Genomic DNA, 25,000 nt, shown 5'->3' with positions numbered 1-25,000 from the left:
ACCCTTCATCTGCCTCCTTCCCTAGCCCGTATTTGTGCCTCTCCGCTTCCCCACTCCTGTAACTGTTCACTCACCATCTTTTCTTATCCAGTGTCCTTCCCCCTCGTTCTCTTTTCACTTATTGGGACCGTTTCATTCCAGACCTTGTAACTTTTTCTCTCTTTCCTCCCCCTGTTCCTTACCCGTCACTTTTCTCTGCATACCAATCATCCTTCTTTTCTATCCTCCATCTCTCATCTCCTCCCTTATCTTATCACTCAATGACTTATCTATCCCCTCTACCCTTCGTTTCCCTTCCCAGTCGGTCTTATTTTCCTTACCCGTCACTTCTCTGCTTACCAATTCTCCTTCTTTTCTTTCCTCCATCTCTCATCTCCTCCCTTATCTTATCACTCAATTAATTCTTCTCTATCCCCTCTACTCTTCGTTTCCCTTCCCAGTCGGTCTTATTTTCCTTACCCGTCACTTTTCTCTGCTTACCAATCTTCCTCCTTTTCTTTCCTCCATCTCTCATCTCCTCCCTTATCTTATCACTCAATTAATTCTTCTCTAGTCCCTCTACTCTTCGTTTCCCTTCCCAGTCGGTCTTATTTTCCTTACCCGTCACTTTTCTCTGCTTACCAATCTTCCTCCTTTTCTTTCCTCCATCTCTCATCTCCTCCCTTATCTTATCACTCTACCCTTCGTTTCCCTTCCCAGTCTGTCTTCTTTTACTCTTCTCTTCCTTCATCTTCCCTCCTCTCTACTCCCTTTATTCTGTCTCTTACTCCTCTCTATCCCCTTTTCACCCTTTATTTACCTCCCTAGTCTATCTTCTCTTGCTCCCGTCTCTTCCCTCCTCTCTATCCCCTCTTCTACATATTCTCTTTTACTGCCTTTATTAAATCCCTCTCCCAGCCTGTCTTCTTGTACACCCGTCTCTTTCCTCCTCTTTCCTCCCTCTTCTCCCTTACCCCCCCCCCCCCCCTGCAGCCACGTGCCAGGTTACACTATAATGCAGGTGGAATTTACATTTCGCGCAGGGCGGTTCGCTAAGTTGGGCGGAAGTCAGCGTGGGGGCCGGACGAAAACGGAATGCGGTAAGGGAGGGGGGGGGGGGTTGACTAAATTAGACACGCCAATAACGCTCTCTCTCTCTCTCTCTCTCTCTCTCTCTCTCTCTCTCTCTCTGTATGTGTGTTGGGTGGATGGGGAGGGGGACTGAGGTAGATGCCATAATTATATCACCACGTATTTCTGTGATCTTATTTCTAAAACTACCTACGGGGACTGTTTATGTGTGTGTGTGTGTGTGTCTTCAATCTAGCGCTATTTGGTATCTTCTTCAAATGGATTAACTATTTCCATTTGTTTATGCATTTTATTCAGAGTTAATTTACAATATTTTGCATTGAGAAAGCTTTACCCCCCCCCCCCCCCCACACACACACACACTAAAGATATCTCATACGCTTCACTTTTTATTATTACAGTTTCCCTTCAAACGCATAATTCGCTAAGTTAAATCTGATGTTTTTTCTCTTTTTTCTATTGCTCCTTCATCGTCCAGGTTATGCGGCGGTGAATTATTCTCCTTCATCAACGGAAAACTAATTACAACTTCCTTAATGTAACTTTGGAGAACTCAGTGATGCGGAAGCAAAAAGAGAATGCGAACGAACAGCCTCCTCCTCCATGGCAGACGACCGCTAGACCACAGAGAGCAACTGAGGGGCGGAAGAGGAGGAGGAGGAGGAGGGTTGGAGGTAGTGGAGAAGAGAGAAGGCGGAAAGGAGAGGTAGAGGGTAGGAGGGTTGGAAGTGGTGGAGAGGAGAGGAGAGAAGGGGGCGCATAGGGGTTGGGGAATGGTGGAAGTTAAGAGAGGCTGGCGGTGAGAATAATCGATATGACAAGAGAGAGAGAGAGAGAGAGAGAGAGAGAGAGAGAGAGAGAGAGAGAGAGAGAGAGAGAGAGAGAGAGAGAGAGAGTTCAGTGACCACTCAACACTTACCCACCTCCCTATCCACCCACTTACCTACCTACCTACCAACCCACCCGCCTACATAATCCTGCCTATTTACTTAAACTTATCTGTTCCCTGCTTACCTATTCTACCTACCTAACTGCCTTTCAGTTACCTATCTAAATGTTATCGCTACCTAATCCCATTCCCATTATCACAACCAACAACAGCAACAACAACAGCAACCGCCTCCTCGTCCTCCTCCTCCTCCTCCTCCTCCCACACTTCTAATATTATTAGGATTCCTGGCTGTGTTATTGCCCCGATCACCCCCGCTCAGCCCCCCCTACCCCCCGCCACCCCCAACCTGCCATCCTTCATTTCTCCTCCATACATGCCGTTCCCTGAAACCTCTAACCACGCCCACACGCCTCGAAGCTTTCATATCAGAGAGAGAGAGAGAGAGAGAGAGAGAGATTAGGGGGGGATAGAAGAGATGCAGCTCGAGGTGGTGGTAGAGATGGTGAAGAGAGAAGAGCATAAATGAAGGAGAAAGGAGAGAGATATAGAAAAGTCGCGTTAGTTTAGTGTTTGTGGTGCTCTTTTTACCCTTCAAGTGGGCAGTGAAAAAGAGAGGAGGAGAGGAAGATAAAAGAGAACAGAGGAGAAGAAGAGCCATAGTTTGTTGATGATGAGAGAAAGGGAGAGGAAAAAAATAGGAGAGGAAAAGAAAAAAAGAGAACATAACAGAAAGAAAGGAGGAGGAGGAGGAGCAGTGTGATGGGGGATGGTGGCTCTTCTTGTATCGGGAGAAATGGTGAACATACAAGAGAAAGAGGATCACAAGTTACGTTTATATAGTTTATGAGGCAATATATCATCCCCCAGCACGCGGGAAATGCATAGGGTTTGGTGTCTCGTTATTTTACTGTTGCGTGAGAGGGAGTTGGCGCCCGGGTGGTGGTGGTGGCGGCGGTGAAGGAGGCGATAATCAGCAGGTATCAGCAGTCGTAATGGGAGGGTCCTGCTGCTGGCTCTTACTGGGTGACTTGCTGGCTCGCTCTCTCCCCTATACTGACTGGTCGGGTGCTCTCTCTCTCCCTATCTCTCTCTCTGCAGTTGTAGGAGTACGCGCGCCACCCACAGTCCCCTCCGCCACCCCAAGGTCACAGAGTACCAGCCACGCGCCAGTCAACGTGAACGCTTATTCCCATTTCACGCTCATGCTGCCACACTGCCACGCACTTCTAAACTGCTTACTGTAATCCCGCGCTTGTACACTCAGGTTTCTTTTATTTTCATTGTTTATTAATGTGTGTAAGCAATGTAATAGATCTTGGTATGTGTGTTTTTTATCTGTTATTTAACTTACCGATGAAGGTACATTATCGTCTATATGGTAAACGTTATATATTTTTTTCTGACATTATCTTTTATTGTAGTAGTTTTTCTGTTCTCATAATTGTGTTTTGTTAACCTAGAGTTTGACGTTGAAGCCACTGTCATGGATTTACAAGATATTTCTTTTACTCATTCAGATTTTTTTTCCTTGTTTAGAGAAATCGAAGTCGGTCGCAACTTTTTCCACTTGGAGATGGAAGTTGAAATATCAGTACTATTATTATTTTATTTATGTAGAACAGGTAATTTTTTCCTTTACAATTTTTTTTTATGAACGATAGTCGAATCATATAGTCTGTTGTTGTTGCTGCTGTTGCTATTGTTGATTGTTATTGTTATTGTTTTGAGGGCTGAAATTCTAGAAGCCCATCAGGTTTCATAACACGACAAGTGATTGGCTGCCGCGTCACTGCCAGGCTCCAGTTGCAAGCTGGTATGCATGTACAGTACAGCGCTGTTGTTTGCTGGTCAACTCAAGGATTATTAAGCCTGAAACACTTCCGCTTTCGTACGTTTTGGAGGCACAAGTTCCTTCGTTCTCTAGGCTTTATACTTGATTTTTTTTCTTCCTCGGCTTAGAGAAAAAATAGAAAAAGCCTTCCTATTATATAGGCCTAACGTAAACTTCATTTTAGTTGCTTAGAGTTCGATCTTTCTTTCCACCAGTTCTCAAATAGCCACTAGCCAGGTATTCTCCGCTCTGTAGTGCCAACCATACTCATCACTACATTATTAACCGTTTTGGCTGCTTGACGTTTACTATCCTGTCTTTTCTTGGACTTTGTACTAGTAATTGATAGCGTCGCCGCGGCTGTGCGACCGACTTGTCAAATCCACCAACATCAGTTCAGTGCGTTTCAAAGTTATACAATGTGATTGAAAACTGGTCCAGGAAAAGTATAATAATATCGAAACATAGTAATTGAAAAAAATAATAATGCTTAGAAATTCAAATTAATCAAGTGCATAGCTGTTGAAAAATAATTCATTAATACGTAGATGATGAAGATAACCGAATAATTTTGAAAACACTGAAACATATCTAACCGTTGCGCATAACTAAGTATTAATCAGTGGAAAATTACTTAGTATTGAAAATAGCTATTGAAAATATTGGAACACTTGAAGAGCAACAACTTTACCGAACTGCATGGTGAAGATAACTTATTATTATTATTATTATTATTATTATTATTATTATTATTATTATTAGCTATTATTATTATTATTATTATTATTATTATTATTATTATTGTTGTTGTTGTGATCCAAGAAAGGGCACCAAGGGAAAATCAATCATAAACAATAGAACACATGCTGGTTAAGATACTATGCAAGAAAAAAACTCGAGTCCAAGAAATCTTTTAAGTGCGTGAAGGTCCTTGGTTTCTCCACCACTTTTAGCTTAATGGGTACGCACCTCTACTACCACCACCATCACCACCACTAATACTACCACGCACGACCATACACCACCAGCACGACCACATACCACCAACACGACCACCATCATCGTCACATATCACCATCATCACCACCACTCCCTTCACCATGCATCATTATCATGACCATCACCACCACCACCACCTGTTACCTCGCGGCCACGCCTCTTCCCTGTCGCTCCCCAGCCCCACATGTCTGATGTCTTGTTCTTATATCCAGGAAACGATCTCTCTCTCTCTCTCTCTCTCTCTCTCTCTTCCCCCCCCCCTGACATTTAACCTACTTGAAAATTTCACAAGTTTTCCAACTCAATTTCGGAAACTCGATTTCTGTTTTGCAAATTTTATCTTTTCTCACAGTCCCTGGCAACAGTGAGGGTGTTAATATATATATATATATATATATATATATATATATATATATATATATATATATATATATATATATATATATATATATATATATATTATATATATATATATATATATATATATATATATAATAATATATATATATATATATATATATATATATATTATAGAGTGCAGAAAGTAAATAGAAGCTATAGGCGTGCAGAGATGCAATGCTGAACTTATTTAACGTATTGTGATACTAAAACTAAGGAAATACTTACAGCCTGACCTAAAAGACTTTAGTGTAGAAACTACAAATAGGAAGAAAGACGCAGCCACTCACGGCGCACAGATCCACTCACCTAGGCATTGCTCTGTCCCAAGCCATGTCTGTCAACATTGAATCACTTCCTCCCTATTTATAGTTGTTAAAGCAGTCATCTGGACGTTCTATCGCCCAGAGTCTGAGGTTACCCTTTGACGGCAAGAGGGGGATTGAGGGAGGTATTCCAGAAGCACGCCCGTCTCGCTGCGAAGGGCATCTTTGTGCAGCTACTTGAAGTACTTTGTGCACATACAACACTGCTGTATTGCTTTCCGTCGCAAATAACTCGTTCGTAAAATACTGATTCCTTAAAATATGTTCTAGGGGGATATGTCAGTTTACATCCGTTTATCGCATTTTGGCAGCAGGACACAGGTCAAATTAGGATAGTTTAGATTAATTAAGCTTAATTATATATGAAAAAAAATGTGTGATACGCTTCTCTCTGCGCCGTTGGCTGTTGTCTCTGGCGGCGGCGGTCGGCGGGCGAGGGGTTCGAGGCGGGCGTACACGTGTTGAATTTTACCGGTGAGAAAGGGGAACGACTGCTTCTTTTTTGTGTGTTCTCTCAATGCATCGTATTACTCGTATATGTTGCAAGTCCACCTTCATCAGCTCTTACGCAGACTAACAAGAACGGGGAGGAGGGGATCTGTCTTGCTCGGCTCCTTGCGTGTGTGGCGTTCGTTCCTGACCCAGACATCATTCCAGACTATGGCTTTCTGGAATGGGAACGAGGACAAGGTCGTTCCCGGGAAGGTTAACCGCCCTCTCCTCTCCTCCCAGCGTACCTCCTCCCACCCTTTCCTTCCCCTGCCCCCTCCCCCCCTCTCTCTCACCAAGACATCTGAAAGAAATTCGTACACACACACACACACACACATATTATGTTGAGGCGCATGAAAGCACTGGGAGCCCCCCAAAGGACGTTCAAGGACCTGTACACCACCTTCATCCTCCCCAGACTCCTCTACGCCTCTCCTGCTTGAGCTTCCTCCATCAACAAGACCCAGCAGCGCCAACTAGAGAGTGCAAAAGCGGGCTTGCAAACAGATTCTGGGCAGTTCTTACACCCACTACGAGAACGCACACACCCAGCTGAATCTGCCCACCCTTCAGGACCGATACGACATAAACCTAATCAAATTCGGCATCCTTCCACCCCCCCTCCCTCCCCCCACAAGACACCCCAATATTCTCGTCAAAGTCAGAGCTCGCACGGACAGATACCGGCTTAGCACAATACCGTCATTTAGGCCATAAATACCTCCGTGATCACATGACCTCTCCACCCCAACACACACACACACACACACACCAATCACCCTTCCCCACTTCCCCCATTACTCATCATATAAATCTCATTGTATTTTGTGTATCTTCAGCCTTATGGCTGCCAACAAATGAATAACCCATTTATTTTTATTATTATTATTATTATTATTATTATTATTATTATTATTATTATTATTACACACACACACACACACACACACCAGTGAAATGTCATAAATGGAGTCTTTAAAATAATCACCGCCACACAGCAAACATGCTCGGCAACCTTTTATTTAGGAATGCAATAGAAAAATACCAAAGTTTTTTTTTTTTTTTTTATTATTCTTTTTTTTATATTTTTATGAATGTGATATGCTAACATCCATGTATATTTTTATTGTAGGTGTGTACTCCATTTTTGTTGCTAAGTTAGAAATACCTATACTGTATGTATCAGTGTATTTCCTGTATGTGAATTCTCAAGTTTAGCAATTTTAATAGGTATCTTTTCACATCTAATTATACTGTCATATGTACCTTATGTTCACATTCATGCTAACATTGTATACCTTATATATATATATATATATATATATATATCTATATATCTATATATATATATATATATATCTCTATATAATATATATATATATATATATATATATATATATATATATATATATATATATTATATACATATATATATATATATATATATATATATATATATATATATATATATATATATACCTACAGCACTGAATATAACCCTTTGTTACACAATATATGGTTTTGTATCTTTCTAGTCATTATCCATTCCCAGTAATACAACCACAGTTCCATCCTGCATTTGCACCCCCTCTTTAACAACATATCCACCAGTGCTCTTGTATAACACCTGTAGACCTGTGCCCCTTGTTGACCACTTTTGTATATCTTTTGTCGTCGTACTCCCCTGTATTCCCTCATTACAATGTGGGGTGTACAATGTTGCAGGGTTGATGGTGAGCCTATGTCAGCGGCGGGACCAAGGGCAGTGGAAGAGTCACACCCGTGCACGAAGATGAGGTACTCCGAGATGCCTAGAGACATATCCTGTGATAGCCTTGCTGCCCTCCGCATCAATGAGGTAAGGACACCCAACCCCACCCCACCATTACCACCACCTGTGCTCATCCCCATCCCCATCCCTTGTAAGTGTTTCCATGCAGTGCTTGTAGTTTTTAGTGTTTTGTTGTCATTAATCTGTAATGTGTGTGTGTGAGTGAACACACACACACACACACACACACACACACACACACATTCATTCAGTGCTACAGTTAGGTATATACAAAGACATGCGCTGCTGATAAAGAGCGGTTACAGTCCCCATTTGAATAAGGGGATGGGGGTAGGTGTGTTGTGTCAAGGTCCTTGCAATAACCATTGATCAGCTTGCATGCTCCAAAGCTGTCAGGAGGGTACTGGTTGGTGATCACAAGTCCAGCACTTTTTCATGCCTTGACAAATTACACATACACATGAACAAAGCAACAAATGGTTTAGGTGCTGAACATTAACAGATTATCTTCTGAATCAAGTTAAAAACTCTTTATTAATAAATGTCAAATTGTCATCTGAAAAAAACACTTGGCACACCTGAAAATCCTTTTTTGTATAGTCTTTGCTCTTTTAATAAACATTATAGCCATTGTTTTCTTGCTGAAAATTAAATTTCTTCATACATGTATCAGATTATATTTTCTTTTATTATTCAATAGTTTGTTTGTTTTTTATTTCAACTTCCTCCAAGTTTAACAGTTAGAATTTTTTGTATTATGCTTTAGTTCCTCGTGTATTTTCTTAACTTTGGGTGATGTACAATGATTCTGGGAAACAGCTTGAATATGCATGCCTTTCTGCACATACCTATCATAATTTCTTTACAATTTCATCCCATTCTGACAAATAAAGGACAACTAACCCTTTCAAGTGTGTACCTCTATTTAGATTATAAACCTGGGCTCATATTACAGACATTTGTGAGCGATTGTACATAGCCATTTTAAATCCCCATAAGGAGTGAGACAGAACATCATTGTAGCCTACTAAATATATGTACATAACATAAGGTTTCCTCCTCACAGTTTTATAGATAGTGGACTACACTACAATCAACTCCATTCAGGACATTGGTTACGTCTAGGTATGGTGTCTCATCCAGTTGACATTTTCAGATATTATACCGAGATGGTTGCTTGTTAAATCCATTTAGTTATTCACTCACCTGTAAGTTTTTTCTTATCTGTGTGTGTGTGTTACCATACAGTCTTTTCTTTTTTGCAAAATTGGTCATTTTGCAAATTTCCCAGTCAGTTGATTAGAAACCAAAACTCTGATTATTTTACTAATTTCCCTGTCAGTTTGCAAAGAAGCCAAAACCTATAAATTTGACTAAAATTTACATACTGTATCTGGTTATAACTTTCCAAATATACCTAAAAATGCAAGTTTTTAGAAAATGTCAGTAATGTATTTTGTCAGTCTGGAAAGTTTAGAAATAGGTGAGGCAATGAGTGCAACAGTTTGTTACTTTGCTTCAGGAAATATTTTACACGTTTCCTTAAACTTTTTGTACACTTTATTTTTATCTATTCATCATAAATAGAGCTACATTCATATCAACTAATGAATAACACTTGCAGTGATTGTTTTGCCACAACTTGGAGCAGCCAGACAATAATAATCTTTTCCTTTCACATAGAGTTCATAATGCCAACTTATGGAACTTTTATCGAATTTTTTCCCTGGAGGACACCCTCACCTGACATTAATCTCGGCTCATATGGTGTGAACTAATATATCACGTAGAGCTGATTCAGAAGTCAATGTGTTGTTCTCAGCTGGTATGTCTGACTTTCATTCACTTAAAGTACTATGTACTGTCATTGCATCTGTGAACTCAACACGTTCATAATTAATAATAATGAATGGAATTATGAATGTCATTGACTTTAGTTAGACATCGGAAAATTTCATTTTATCATGTTGATAGAGGGAGTAGAAGTCACCATTCATAACAAAATGTCGGCCCCCACAGAATTCCCAGCATTTAAAGCTTGTTAACCTTTGTGCTGCCTTGAGTGTTGTCAGCCTTCTGGTCTTTTCCTGCTCCTTATGCTCCAGTGAGCTGCTCCAAAAATCACCTTATAGGATGTTTATACAGTTCCTCTGTTCTTGACTGAGAACACATGAGCACATGCTGCTGACCCTCTGGCAAAGGTAACCTTACCGCATTGCTGCTGCCTCAGGATTTTGTTCCATGAGGGTAGTGTAATTCCAAAATGTTGTGGTTTACCTAATAATAACCATCTGTTTCATTCCCCTCTGAATTGTTTAAACACTCTGCAAGCTGACTGACAAGACTATTAATGTTTTAGCAAATCTCCCAGGGTTTTGTTTTAATTGAAAACTGACAAGGAAATTAAAAATCCTTTACATATATATTTTTTTTACCTGCAGCCAGATAATATAGTCTTTTTCATCCATGCTCATTATTCAGATTTTTTTTGCTACACTGAGTAAAGGTGTTAACTCAGATGCACGATTCACTTAGCTTTTATTTTTTTATTTTTTTTTTATTTTTTTATTTTTTTATATTTTTTTTCATATAATTATGAATGAGATTCATTGAAATTGAATTTCTATTTTTATGTACATGATTGCTCTCCAATATTTTCAAGCACTTTATATATTTTGATTATCTTATGGATTTAGTGCTTAAAATCTCGATGTATCCTGATTTATGTATGCATAATTTATATCTTGCATTTAAGTAATATCTCATACCTGTACAGATTGGTTCCAATATATTTTTTTATGGATTGATTCAAGTCTTAGACATACCTCTACATTGTTTAGTTAGGCGAATGAGATCAGTAGTGAATGCAATGTCATTTATTATGGAAATAAAGTATTATAGGAGATGGCATGTGGTATTAAAATATAGATAGATAGATAAAGATTGGTAGATATATAAATAGATGTATATTATTTGTCTAGAGGTATGCCAAAGACTTGAATCAAGATAGATAGATAGATAGACAAATGATATACATCTATTTATCTATCTATCAATCTTTATCTATCTATTACTTGAATCAATCAATAAAAAATAGTAATATCTCATACCTGTACAGATTGGTTCCAATATATTTTTTTATTGATTGATTCAAGTCTTAGGCATACCTCTACATTGTTTAGGCAAATGAGATCAGTAGTAAATGCAATGTCATTTATTATGGAAGTAAAGTATTATAGGAGCTGGCATGTGGTATCAAAATATAGATAGATAAAGATTGACAGATAGATAAATAGATGTATATCATTCGTCTATCTATCTATCTATATATCTATATCTATCTATCTATCTATCTATATATATATATATATATATATATATATATATATATATATATATATATATATATATATATATATATATATATATATATATATTTTTTTTTTTTTTTTATAATATTATTGTTGATTTATACCTGACATAATGCTGCAATGCACCCACTGGAAGAAAAGTGAGGCCTTTTTTGTGAGAGGTGTTTCTTGAACCTGGGGTAAATTAAAGCTTATTCCAAAGGTTATTGAAGCCTTGCCATATTAGTAAAAATGTTATTTTCTAAATGACCACCATCATTCAACCATTTTTTATTGGTATGTGACCAAACTACCCTGGCAGGATGCAGGAAACTAAACTCTCACGGTCTGTGTCAAACCGCTTCCCAATGCTTTCTTGTACAGACTGAAAGTACTCATGCTTATTGTCTACCAGTTATTTTGGTAAAAGACAAACAAAAATCAGAAGAGACAGACAGCTATGAAAACATAATTACCCTCCTTGGGGGCAGACAATAATAAAAATAATAGTTATAGGTTTGCTGCTTTCATTGAAATTTATTTTAGTAGATGTGTACCTAATTAATTGGGCCACGATTTGGTATTTTAGTCACTCATATTGGTTCAGATCATTTTTTTCCACTTGCAGTGATTGAATGAATGTGCTTGTTGCAGCATACCCTTATTTTCAGATTCATTTGATTCTCGCATACGCACTTCTCTGATTATGAGTTGCAGGTTACCTATTCATTAACATTATATTCTAAGAATATTAATGTGTAAAAGTAGTATATTGATCCATATTCCTGGCTCAAATTGCATTGATGAACCACATTTTCATGTTGTTTATAAACTGATATCACCACAAAATGTGAATAAAAACAGTCCCTTTCATCCTTGGTCCTAATTTTCCCAAAGTATGTCCAGATTGAAGTTCTACATGCAACTTACAAAAAAGCTGTTAGGCCAATTACTGCCATATATATATATATATATATATATATATATATATATATATATATATATATATATATATATATAGATATATATATATATCTATATATATATTCTTGTATGTCCACTGATTTTGTTTATGAGAGTGGTTTGGTGTTTTGCAGAGTGTGATGGACAGCGATGATGACGAGGAGCGCAGCAGTGGTTGTGGGGGTGGGAGGAACATGGCCATGCCCATGTGTGCTCGTGGTACTTCTCCCCCATCTTCTGTGTACCGAAAGGTAGTTCAAGAATCATACTACGACACAAGTGACAGCATGAAGGCATTGACAAAAGCTGCATATAGTTATGGGTAAGTTGTAGATTTTATTTTAAATCTTTGCATGTTTATTTACATGTTTTTTAAAGGCCCCATACACACTTGCAAGTGTCAGCTCACAGTTTTCCACAAGAAGGCAGGGAGATATTTTTATTTCTGCATACTCTTACTGGTGCCACCCTTTTAGTGCAGGAAATTTGAAACTATGGAAGGCAGGAAAGTCTACTTCCCTGAGCTATGACTTGCTGGTCACATAGATAGAAATAAAGACTCAGTTACCACAGTTTTTGTGAGGGATCATGTCCACAATCCCCAAAATACCCTGACTGCTTATATTTTCAATTAGGGTATGCTGGTAAATGTAAAAGTATAAGATTGACATATGTTAAATATAAGTGATGATTATTTGAAGACTTGAATGTGTGGGAGATAGAAAGCTTGTAATCATCACAGTGCTGGGATTTAAACAACAAAGTTCATGAATGTGCACTGTGACCCATATCTCTGTGCTAACTTTCCTTATCAGATTGCACAAGTAGTGAGACTCAACCATGGTGTTAAATAATTGTAATCTTTATAGACATTTTTGTATGTATAATATGTTCATCAAGTAATACCTTTTTTCCCAAGAACACTACCAAGAATCCACAGTCACAAGTCAGCCAGTTTGCCAGCTAGAGGAAAGGATACTGAGTCTCCCCCAGTGTTGGATGTGTTGCGTGTGCTACCTGAAGATCTTGCAACACAGATCACCCGAATGGACTTCCCAGTATTCAAGTACGTCCCTATGTTATGGAACTCAGAAACAGAAAAAAAAAGATAAAAATATTGAGGCATTAACTTGAATTGTAGGGTTTTGTAATTTGTCTTTGAGAATGCTGCTCCCCCTCCAGTCTTTCATAATGACGCTATGTAATATATATATATATATATATATATATATATATATATATATATATATATATATATATATATTTATTTATTTATTTATTTATTTATTTATTTATTTATTTATTTTTTTTTTTTTTTTTTTTACAACAGGAGACAGCTCAAGGGCACAAATAAAGTAAACAATAATAAAAAAATAAAAAAGCCCGCTACTCACTGCTCACAAAAAGAATCTAAAGAGGTGGCCGAAGGAGAGGTCAATTTCGGGAGGAGAGGTGTCCTGATACCCTCCTTTTGAAAGAGTTCAAGTCGTAGACAGGAGGAAATACAGAAGAAGGAAGATTGTTCGAGAGTTTACCAGCATGAGGGATGAAAGAGTGAAGATGCTGGTTAACTCTTGCATAAGGGGTTTGGACAGTATAGGGATGAGCATGAGTAGAAAGTCGCGTGCAGCGGGGCCACGGGAGGGGGAGAGGCATGCAGTTAGTAAGTTCAAAAGAGCAGTCAGCATGAAAATATCGATAGAAGATAAAAAGAGAGGCAACATGGCGGCAGAAATTAAGAGGTAGAAGACTATCAGTAATAGGAGAAGAGCTGATGAGACGAAGAGCCTTAGACTCCACTCTGTCCAAGAGCAAGAGATGTGTGAGTGGAGCCCCCCCACACGTGAGATGCATACTCCATACAAGGGCGGACAATGCCCCTGTATATGGATAGCAACTGTGCGGGGGAGAAGAACTGGCGGAGACAATACAGAACGCCCAACCTCGAGGAAGCTGATTTAGTGAGAGAAGAGATGTGAAGTTTCCAGTTAAGATTTTGAGTTTAGGATAGACTGAGGATGTTTAGTGTTGAAGATGGTGACAGCTGAGTGTTGTCGAAGAATAGGGGATAGGTGTTTGGAAGATTGTGTTGAGTTGATAGGTGGAGAAATTGGGTTTTCGAGGCATTGATGAACACAAGGTTCCTTCTACCCCAATTGGAAATGATAGTAAGGTCTGAGAACTGACAACTGGGGCAGGCCACTCGTTTACTGGAGTGAGCGGAGGCCCACTACTGCAGCCCACACCACACTGTCGTGACGTCGTGTAACAAGTCCTGCCAAGCAAATAAAGCGACTTTGCGCCTGCACATCTCATTCACGTTACCTTACCAGGATTAAATAAATTAACGATCAATAATTATCACTTAATTTTATAAATAAAGACGCTTATTGAAGTAACTATTTAGCAACATGTATAAAAATAATTGTAAGAAGTCCACAGTCACTTGTTGCCATGACAACATTGACTACTTTCTTTTCTGTGATCGATGATCGGAAGTTAGTTTGTGAAGCTCCGATCTCCACAGTCCGATTACCTTTTACAAAGATGATCCAATCTTTGCATTCCGATCGCCAATTGCTGTTCCGAACAGATCAGACGATCGGACAATTGGACTGATGATCGAAAGTGCCCAGCTCTGATATATATATATATATATATATATATATATATATATATATATATATATATATATATATATATATATATATATATATATATAGATATACACACACACACACACACACACATAAAGTTATAGTTATATAGCTATATATTCACATACATTTTGTTTCTCTCTCTTTTTCTTTCTTTTACCAGTAATGTATTTCAGTTTACTACATTGCAACCATAGAATATATGCTGATAGATTTATTATTTCCTTTTCCCGCTCATGCATGAAAGTACCCTGGGTGTGACAATGATACTTCAGTCTCAGAAAATGTATATGGCTTTTCAAAACCATCTTGCATTATAATGAATAATGTTGACATACTTAAAGAAATATGAGTTTTGGTCAGGAGTACCAATCCATTAAGGTATCCGTTTCAAGGGTTTACCTCAAAAAAATCTTTTTCTGCAAAAAAATTCCGTAGAAATATAGAAAGCATGGCCTTTCCAATGGTATACTATCATATATGTAAGTAGATAAATTGGGTCGGAAAAAATGTTTTACCCGGATTTACCACGGCAGCGCGTCTTGGAGTGCTGAGTTTGCATGCGCTTATGCATGGTACTCTTAGCAGAAATATCACCAAAAATTGTTTTTTTCCCCGATTTTGTTGAAATTTTCTACACCACTCGCTCATTCCTAGCTGGCAACTCCGGATCGTGAGTCAGAGCCGTGGGGTGCTCTCTGCTTCCTCACACATCTTAGCTATCAACCCGCCTTTGTCACGTGTTGGTATACAACATTTCCCTGCAGAAATCTCACAGTGCTTGAAAATATGCCACGACCTTCTAAAAAGGCCCAGAGGAGGAGAGTATGCACTATAGCTGCCAGGAGTAGACAGCTAGAGACATGAGGAATTTCTATAGCCACTACAACATCCGAGCCTGGTGTTGAGGGGGAACTGGCACCTCCTGATACCCCCATCAAGAATTAATAATATCTTTGTAAAAGAAGGGGACTGGATGCCTGGGAGTAATACTTTATGCAGAATACTCTCTGAGACCTATACAGCCTCCAGCACCGTTCATACAAAGTGATATAGATCACGATTAAGAAAAGTGTCTTTTTCTCGATTCTAAAGTTGCTTGCACATAGTGCGATATAACTTCAAAAGTTCAGAACATATCTAAAAAGTTTTTTCACCAAAAGAAAGAGCGTAAAAAGATGTAAATTTTGGAGCCAAATTTTTGCTCTATATATCTTCAAACATTAGTTATGAATTTCTTTGTAGGATTTAAGGGTGAAAAAACTGCAATAAATGTAAAAACTGAAAAACCATACTTCAAATTCCGCTGAAAATTGCACATACCCATCTTGGAACAACCCCAATTAACATATAATTAAATAATAATAATTGGCCTAAAAATAAAGAAAATAAATTTTCAGTGAAATGGATACCTTGAGGAATGTGTTTATATACATCAGTGTGTTATCATTGGTAATGTGTTTTACAATATCAGGAACACATTTTTTGTTTTCTTGCCAGGGACTGCATAGTGGCTAAAAATGACTCTATTTATATTTTTATTGCCATTATGGTAACTCTTGCAGTATCATAACTTACAAAGACAGTGAATCATAGGAATTTTTAGTTAATAGCTGTCAGTAATGTTATAGTGACTATAATCATTTATGATGGCCTTAACTCTATTAGTGAATCTGGTCCCTGGATGAATTTCCTATTCAAAGTGAATGAAATGTGACAGTCACCAGAAGACCTCAGACCTCTGATGCGTGCTGGAAATGGTGATGTTGATAATTGTGATTAACCAAGTATATTGTTCTTTTCCATTCTTGCAGGGCAATCACTCCTGAGGAGCTCACCTCATGTGGATGGACTAAAAAGGACAAGTTAAAATCCTCTCCAAATGTTGTTGAATTCACTCGTAGATTCAATCATGTAAGCACATTATTTATTATGTACAAGAAAATAAAACTTTGCATGGCCTGTTAATGTTTTTAAGCATAGTTTTAAATCACATGTGATACAGTAACAGTTTTCAATTTATATATGAAGTTTTAAGCAAATAGTATGTTGAAATATTCACTTTAAAGCCACATAGCAAAGCAAACTTAAAGCTTTTGCCAGTATTATTTTATCCATGTGGAATTGTATTTGAGATCAAATTTGTATATATGCATTTATTAAAAGCTTAAAACTACTCTTAATTTCAGGTGAGCTTTTGGGTGGTGCGAGAGATACTAAATGCTGGAGGAGTGAAGCATCGAGCCGAAATGATGACTCATTTTATAAAGGTTGCAAAAAAACTCAATGAACTTCACAATTTCCATTCTCAATTTGCCATTGTCAGTGCTCTTCAATCTGCCCCAATTTACAGGTAAAATCTGATGTTACTTTTTCTGATGCACAGATATCACATACAATAATATCCTGTATCTTGTCATACTTATAATTGACTATCATTGATAGATAAGTACTACTCCATGTGTCAGCCCTACCTATATATATATATATATATATATATATATATATATATATATATATATATATATATATATATATATATATATATATATATATATATATATATATATATATATATATATCTTATAATGGGAAAAAAAGAATCACATGTTTCCCTATAGTTAACCAAAGTAAAATCATGGCTATGACTTTAAGCTATTAACACAATTTCCTAACAGGTTAACTAAAACTTGGGCTGCCCTCTCTCGCAAGGATCGACAGCATTTTGAGCGCATGACGGAACTTTTTAGCGACAAGAACAACTGGGAACAACTACGCAGTCATGTGTCCAGTCTCAAGCTACCCATGATACCTTACCTTGGTGAGTTTGGGCAACAAAACTGATCAGATTAACTAGGTTTTGCACATTGGTGATGGCATAACTAATAAGGTGTGTCTGAGACTTATTAGAAAACCCTAAGGGCCAGTTGAAAAAAAAAATGTTTCCAATTCTAAATATGCAATTTGAGAACCAACAAAGGTAAATATTTGTTTTTTGGCTTACTGTATAAATTTGAACATCAATATTTTTACTAGATATTTGGGAAAAAAGTGGCATTGTGTTTCCTTCCCACAGCCAGTGATTAATACATTCATCTTGACTTTTTATTTATTTTTTCTTTGTAACTTTAAAACCAATAGATAGAGTATTGCAGTTTGCATTATTTCCAAGATGCTACCATAGAGTTGATGGTTGTGGAAACAGATAGATAAACTGATGTATTGGGTCAAATTTATATCACTATAAAAAATCTTTATACTATACATGTCTTTACTTCACCCACAGGTTTGTTCCTCACTGATCTCGTATACATCGACATGGCTCATCCTCATTTTGGGGGTCTGGAGTCTGAGCAGCGACAGTTAAAGATGAACAACATTTTAAGGGTGTTGGCAGACTACCAAAGATCAGACTACTCTGCTCTGCCACACCTACAGCATGTGCAGGCATACCTTGCCTCTGTCAGATACATCGAGGAACTTCAGAAGTTTGTAGAAGACGATCACTACAAGTATGTTGTCTTGTATCTATTTTAGAATCACAGTCAATCACTCGTATATTAAAACTTAAAACTATAATTGGGCATCAGCTTTACCAGAATATCACACTATTGATGCTGTAAATCTCAAATCTTCTTCCTATCATCCTACGCCCAAGGAACCTTTGTACTTTGTTCTTTCCCTTCTTGCTCTTTACGGCAACTCTTCTTTCACAGTTCCATGCTAGCTATGGATTAAGCCAACTGTAGAAGAATAAATTATTGTATTCGAGTAAAGTGGTTGTTATATACGTTAACTATGGTCTGTTTCAATAAGATATTACTGGCGGCCATGCCTCCTTTTTTTTTCTCTTGATTTTTTTATTAGCTATGTCATAGGCAGCCAATCACCGCACAGAACTCGTCAGTTTGTTTTTGCCTTGGCCGCTGGCGTCAGGACTCTGTGCATTGTTCTTAATTTTCTAATAATATTTACAATACTACAAGGTCTACTGTGTTTTCTTATTATCATTGCCATCCTTGAGTCATTATCTACAACATTCATTCTATAACACAAGATGACCTTTTTTTTTTTTTTTTTTTTTTTTTTTTTTTCCATAGATATCATGAGGAATTTCTTCTCAGTCATGGTGCAATCCATTGATTTATGATCACCAGCAAATATGTAACATTTTGGGGCTTCTCCATTGTTCTTGGCAATACAGTTGGCCTCAAGATGGCCATATCTCTGACAGTGATAACATATAATTGCATTGTATCTATCTCTCATGGTATACATTCCCCATTCTAGTTTTATCTTGTCATGATGTTTATGAATCAGCTCTCTAACAGTTGGATTACATTTCAAAATATAGTGCATTGTGCCACCTGCAACAAGCTTGCTAAAAATCTTCCCCTCAACTCCTTGAATTGAGTGTAGGAACTCACTCCTGTTTAACCCTTTCCTTGCTAAGTGTTTGCAACGAGACTATCCCCCCAGGCGCACTTGGGCACCCCATCGGGGGAAGGAGATCTATTTTAACCACTGTATCTCAAAAACTATTCATCAAAGCTACAAAACAAAAACACCATTGGAAAGAGGAGGCCAAGATCTATAAGATTCGGTTATGTAAGCCTCTCCTGCGAATGTACAGGCACGTTCAAGGGGTGTTTTTTGCTGTGAGTGCGACTGACACTCGCAGCAAGCTTTTAGCACCACCAGCAAATGACGCTAGTGCTCGCTCTTTTAACCTCAGTATCTCAAAAACTATTTATCACAGCAAAAAAACAAAAACACCATTGGAAAGAGGAGGCCAAGATCTATAAGGTTCGGTGATGTAAGCCTCTCCTGCGAACGTACAGGCACGTTCAGGGGGTGTTGCCTGTGAAGACGTACATTTATATGTGCATGACGGTCAGCCATAAGGCAACTACTGAATAGATCTCCTAATGATGGGGTGCTGGCAGGGCAGTATTGCTAACTGCAAAATTTAAAACTATTTGGTCAAAATATCAGTCATGTAATAGGTGAAGCTATGCAAAAATGTCGCCATATTGGTCAACAACATCCACCAGTTGCTCGTCCGTAGATTTTCTGCACTTTTCCGCGCTAGGCTGATATGATTTTCCACCAAATTTCGTGGAAAGCCCACTGAATTGGCAATGCTGTGGGGTGAGAAATAGTGTTGGAACACTCTCTTTCGTGGGAAATTTGAGTGCGACTGGAGCACGCAGTGAGCGTTTAGCACCACTGGCAAGTTACGCTAGTGCTCGTTGCAAGCGTTTAGCAATGAAAGGGTTAACAGTGTATCAATTATCTCATCCTGGGTCTCTTCCTTATGCACATTACAAATCATGATCTCTGGCTTTAATTTTCCCACACTTTTTTTGCAAACGCTTTACATTTTCCACTTTCTGAGCTCCTTCATTCCTAGTATTCCCATCATCAAAGTTCATAACAATGTTGCCTCCATTTGTGAATCTTGAATCAGTAATCTGAATGCCTTGAAATGCATGGGAAACCTCATTTTGCATCTCACTTGCCTTTTTATCTTGATCAGAGGCCTTGACGAAAAAGAGATTCTTCTTTACTTTCCTCCTCTGCTTTGCAACATCAGCCCAACCTCACCCCCCAGACTCTAGATCTGCTTGCTCAGCGCAGAGCACACCTGCGACCTCACTCAGTTCCTCCTTCACACTGAATGCCCGGTTTTCAACTTCATCCTTCACAACTAATATTCCTTTAGATAATTCTTGCTAACCTGTTAGCAGCAACGAGCCAAATTTGTGATTTTACTGTGTATCAGCGCCAGGCCAAATTTGTGCCATGATAAAGACCCCCCAAAATAGGTGATGCATAAACTGATCACAAATACGTTGATACATATTATGAAATGGTTTGCGTGAGTGATGATTTTTTCTCATTTTTCTCGCTTAGAGGGACCTTTAAGAAACATGGTCCCCACAGCTACCGGGTTAAATTCATCCAATTTTCCCGCAATGCTTGCAGCCAGAGCTACCTCGTGAAGGCATGGTGTACAATTCCAGTTTATTTTATGTATATTATCCTGCTTAATTCCGTCAGATGAACACATTTCACACAGACTTCACTTAGGACACAAACAACATCCAATCCACTTCTCGCCCGTAAAATCATCAGACATAACACAAATCTCTCAAGTCCCTGGCACTGCCAGCCATTGTTGACACAGCAGTTTCTGTGTTGAGCTCATGCCCACGCGTCTGTTTGCTACCAAGACTCACTTTCACACAAGTATATTTGGCATACTTCATGTTGTGATAGTAAAACTAAAATGCCATGTTTCTTCTCTGGCAGGCTGTCCTTACAGTTAGAGCCCAATACTCCAGGCAGCAGCAATAGTGCAAGCAAAGACAGTGTGGCTGACGCTGCTGGTGGGATCAGCTCGCTCAACGTGTCACCCTCTTCCCGCCCGGGTGTGGGTCGACCACCAGCTCCCCCACCCACTTACTCCTGCCCAGCGCATGGTTCACAGTCCAAGTTTGTCCCAACACACAGGAAGGCTCGAAGTCTAGGAACTAAGTGAGTTGAACTTTAAAATTTTATTTACCAAATCCTTTATATATTATTCTTATAGCCAATTTTTTTATGGTTGCCTCACTGCAGTGTTTGAATTTTTGAAAAATATTTTAATCTAAAATTTCTGTTGATTACTTGGTGCACCTTTCACAATATTTTTGTTATTTGTGGAGCTTTTAAGCTATACATACACTTTTTATTACCATATTTTCATCAATATAATCATGTTTTACTTACTGTGTAATTCCTTCATTAAACAATGATATGGCTGCCAGTGTGGTGTCTCACTTATTTTGTTTGTTTAGTGTAAGAATTGAGTTTTGTTATGTGCGCTTCCCTGTTCATGTATTGCGAGTGAGCATTCCCCCTTTTTTGCCATTCTAGCATACAGTATAGTAAAACAGGCTTGGTACTACAAATGGCAAGTGTCCAATTGTGAATTAGAGGGGCAAATGGGCAGAATTGGTTGTCATTAATGGCCTTTTATCAAAGTCATTCTTAAACTAAAACTGCAAACCTGAGATAGCAATCAGTATAACACTATAGTAGACAAACCACTTTAAGGTAAAGCTAAGGCACCAGTTTGCCCACATTTGCTAAGATTAATTATTCCTACCACAAAACCCTGCCACTCATGCTGCAAACTCCCCTCATCCCAAACATTGCTGCCATGCTAGATTTCGGAGTATGAGTCTCCCACGCAATCTCCACCGCTCCGAGCCCCAAACTCAAGGGGTTGACCGCTTCGGGTGAGTCTTGCACTAGTGCTTAACTTGAGTTGGCTCATTTATTTTTCTTATTTGACATTTTTATTTTTTGTTTGCAACATTTTTACAATTGATGCTATTACTGATCCCATCCCATCCCCACCCTTCCCTGCTCCTCCTCTTCCTCCTCCACCAGCATCCATCCATGTTATGGCATATATTTACACTTTCATTGGAGTATTCATGGGCTGCCTTGAACACCTATATGAATTACTCTTTTGAATTGGGCACTGGCACCACCTATGCTTGGATTAGTTATGGATATTAAAGTGAATGTGTTACCTTCATGTGAAGATTTTTTTTGTGTGCACTGCCTTTTACACCCTGCTTCTGTGGACTTGTATTATTGTGGCATTTGAATGATGAGGCTCTCACCCTTTCTCGTGATGCTGAGGATGTGGAGGCATGGCTGTGGGTTAGTTACAACCTGGTGATTGAGGAAATGTGACAAGTGTGTTTTGGCACAAATATGGTATTTTCCAATATGTTTACTTTCAGCAGTTACCTATACCATGAAGCTATTTCCAGGTTTATGTATTTTTGGTTATTTTCAGTCTTCTCATTGTTTGTTTTGTCTTATTTATTTATTTATTTATTTATTTTTTTTTATTATTTTTTTTTTGGGGGGGGGCTTAGTTTCCCATTCATCATTTTTGCTTATTTTTGTACTTATTTTTCTCATCCGTGCTTATATATATATATATATATATATATATATATATATATATATATATATATATATATATATATATATATATATATATATATATATATATATATATACAGTCGTACCTCGTGATTCGAACTTAATTGGTTCATTTGGGCTGTTCGAATTGAGAATGTTCAAATTAGGAAGCAATTTATCCCATTGAAATTAATGTAGAAAAAATTAATCTGTTCCAGGCCCAAAAATCCTAATATTTTTTTAACATTTTTATGGGTTTATGTTGTGCCCTGTGGCCAGATAACTCAAATAAATACATTCAAAGCACTTAATATTTACTGGGACCTACCAGAATTGGTCTGTCTTATAGACTCGATGGCACTGCTTTGAGATGTAAACAAACATGGCAGAGACAGAAACTAGGGGTGGGCAGGTACTGGTACCAGTACTAACGGTACCAGCTAAACGGTACGATACCGGTACCAGATTGCTCGGTACCGGTACCAGTTGCTCGGATTTATTTATTGGATTTATTGATAATTCTTCATGTCCGATTTTTTTTTTTTTAGGTTGCTAATAAATATTATTATTGTTATTAGACTATGATCGAGTACATCCATAATAACTATACACGCTATTTTTTTATCGAAAAAATAAATAATCACTTCATTCAGAGAGAGAGAGAGAGAGAGAGAGAGAGAATCGCCACTCAGTGAGTGGATATCTCGGTGATATGGGTACTCGACTACTCGATCATAGTCTAATAACAATAAAAATGTTTATTAGCAACCTAAAAAAGAAAAAGAATCGGACATGAAGAATTATCCAGTAACTCCAATAAATAAATAAAATAATAAAATAATGGAAACGGAAAGCAGGACAAAATGGTGGGAACTTCGGGAGACGGTCAGCGGGGCAGTGACTCAGCGTCTACACACAGGGCCCATACCACATGGAGGCGGGCGAGCGCCGAGCGTCACTAAGATCCAAACGTTACCGGTACTAGCGGCAATGCGCAGTGCCGAGTGATCATTAAGCTTCCCGGAACCCAAGTGATCATGAGGCTTCGCGGTACCAGGTACCGATACCAGGTACCGGTACCCGATACTGGTACCTGGTACTGCGAAGAATCGATTCCTCGCGGTACCCGGTACCGGTACCTGGTACCTGGTACCGGTACTACCGGTACTCAAATTAATGGTAATTGCCCATCCCTAACAGAAACATTCAGAGGGGTAACAGGTATAAAGTTCATGCATCATATTTCTTTATTATTATTCTTCATCATAAATCTAGTTGTTGTTATATTCTAGTATATTTTTAAAACTTAAGGAAGTGTGAAATTTCAAACTTGAATGTGCTTCAGTGTTTGTTGAACTTGTATGTAAAGTAAGAATGTTAAAAGATAAGTGCAAAATGGAAAAACAGGCACTTGTAAATATGTATCGAATAATAACCAATCTTTTCAATATCTCTTCAGTATTATCCATAAATTGTTTGTGTTTATCAATCAAACAAAGTAAGCAGTTTTATGAAGAAGGTCTGTCTTACCTCAATGATCCCTGTCTATTAAGGACACATAGCGTGTCTTGATTGATTGACTGATAGTTTATTGTTGCAAGTAAAACAACAAAGGAGAAGGGAGGAGCATGCCATCCCAACCCCCAGGCAGTACAGAGTGTGATTATACAACTAAGGATACATGTGTAAGTAGCACCAGGAAACTAAAAAGATACAATGGGAGGGGACAAGTGCTAAAAAAAATAAAGGCCTTGATTTAGTCAAGGGAGCAGACATAAGGGACTGTACATATGGACTACAATCTAGAGGCAAATGCAGGATACTCACTAAGCACAACTGAAAGAACATTATTGTTAATGAACCAGCCCACCAGCCCAGGCAGGTCCCAGTGGCCCTGTGGGCAGTAGGCACTAATAGCTGAACATTGCAGGACACAGTGTTTGAGCGTGTGAGCCCCTGGCCTGGCACACAAGCGGCAAGGTACAGGGTCAGCCCCACTGACCTCCCAGTAATATCTGTAGCCCAGCCTCAGCCGCATCACCACCAAATCATAGGATGCACTAAGCCTACCATAAGTGTGGGTGCAGATACTTGATACCTGGGCATAGTGAATGCTGGAGGGACTACCATCCTGACACCTCAAGGCAAGCTGATTGGTAACAGACTCACTAACAAGGGATCTTAGTCTATTCTTAACATAATTATAGGTGTATTCAACACCTGGGTGTACATTGAGATC

At 38.4% G+C, this 25,000-nt stretch overlaps 1 protein-coding gene across 9 annotated transcripts in view; it reads left to right on the top strand.

Annotated features, from left to right (window-relative positions):
* Positions 1-25,000, top strand: part of LOC126995627 (ras-specific guanine nucleotide-releasing factor RalGPS1-like) — a 131,416-nt gene that overhangs the window by 93,431 nt on the left and 12,985 nt on the right. For 6 of the 9 annotated variants that reach the window (XM_050855349.1, XM_050855350.1, XM_050855345.1 and 3 more), the window contains 8 exons: positions 7,736-7,868; positions 12,250-12,437; positions 13,035-13,181; positions 16,587-16,686; positions 16,962-17,125; positions 17,451-17,593; positions 18,059-18,284; positions 21,088-21,312. In XM_050855349.1, the coding sequence (XP_050711306.1) occupies positions 7,736-7,868; positions 12,250-12,437; positions 13,035-13,181; positions 16,587-16,686; positions 16,962-17,125; positions 17,451-17,593; positions 18,059-18,284; positions 21,088-21,312 (1,326 nt within the window). Of the gene's footprint in view, positions 1-5,899; positions 5,993-7,735; positions 7,869-8,868; positions 8,928-12,249; positions 12,438-13,034; positions 13,182-16,586; positions 16,687-16,961; positions 17,126-17,450; positions 17,594-18,058; positions 18,285-21,087; positions 21,313-21,986; positions 22,059-25,000 lie in introns of those variants that run through there. The other 3 variants (XM_050855353.1, XM_050855346.1, XM_050855352.1) reach the window with 3 other exon arrangements.

Source organism: Eriocheir sinensis, chromosome 8 (genome assembly GCF_024679095.1).
Source record: "Eriocheir sinensis breed Jianghai 21 chromosome 8, ASM2467909v1, whole genome shotgun sequence".
NCBI classification, from domain to species: Eukaryota; Metazoa; Arthropoda; class Malacostraca; order Decapoda; family Varunidae; genus Eriocheir; species Eriocheir sinensis.
The sequence above is the reverse complement of the archived record's forward strand: the minus strand, read 5'-3'. Positions and strand labels throughout refer to the sequence as shown.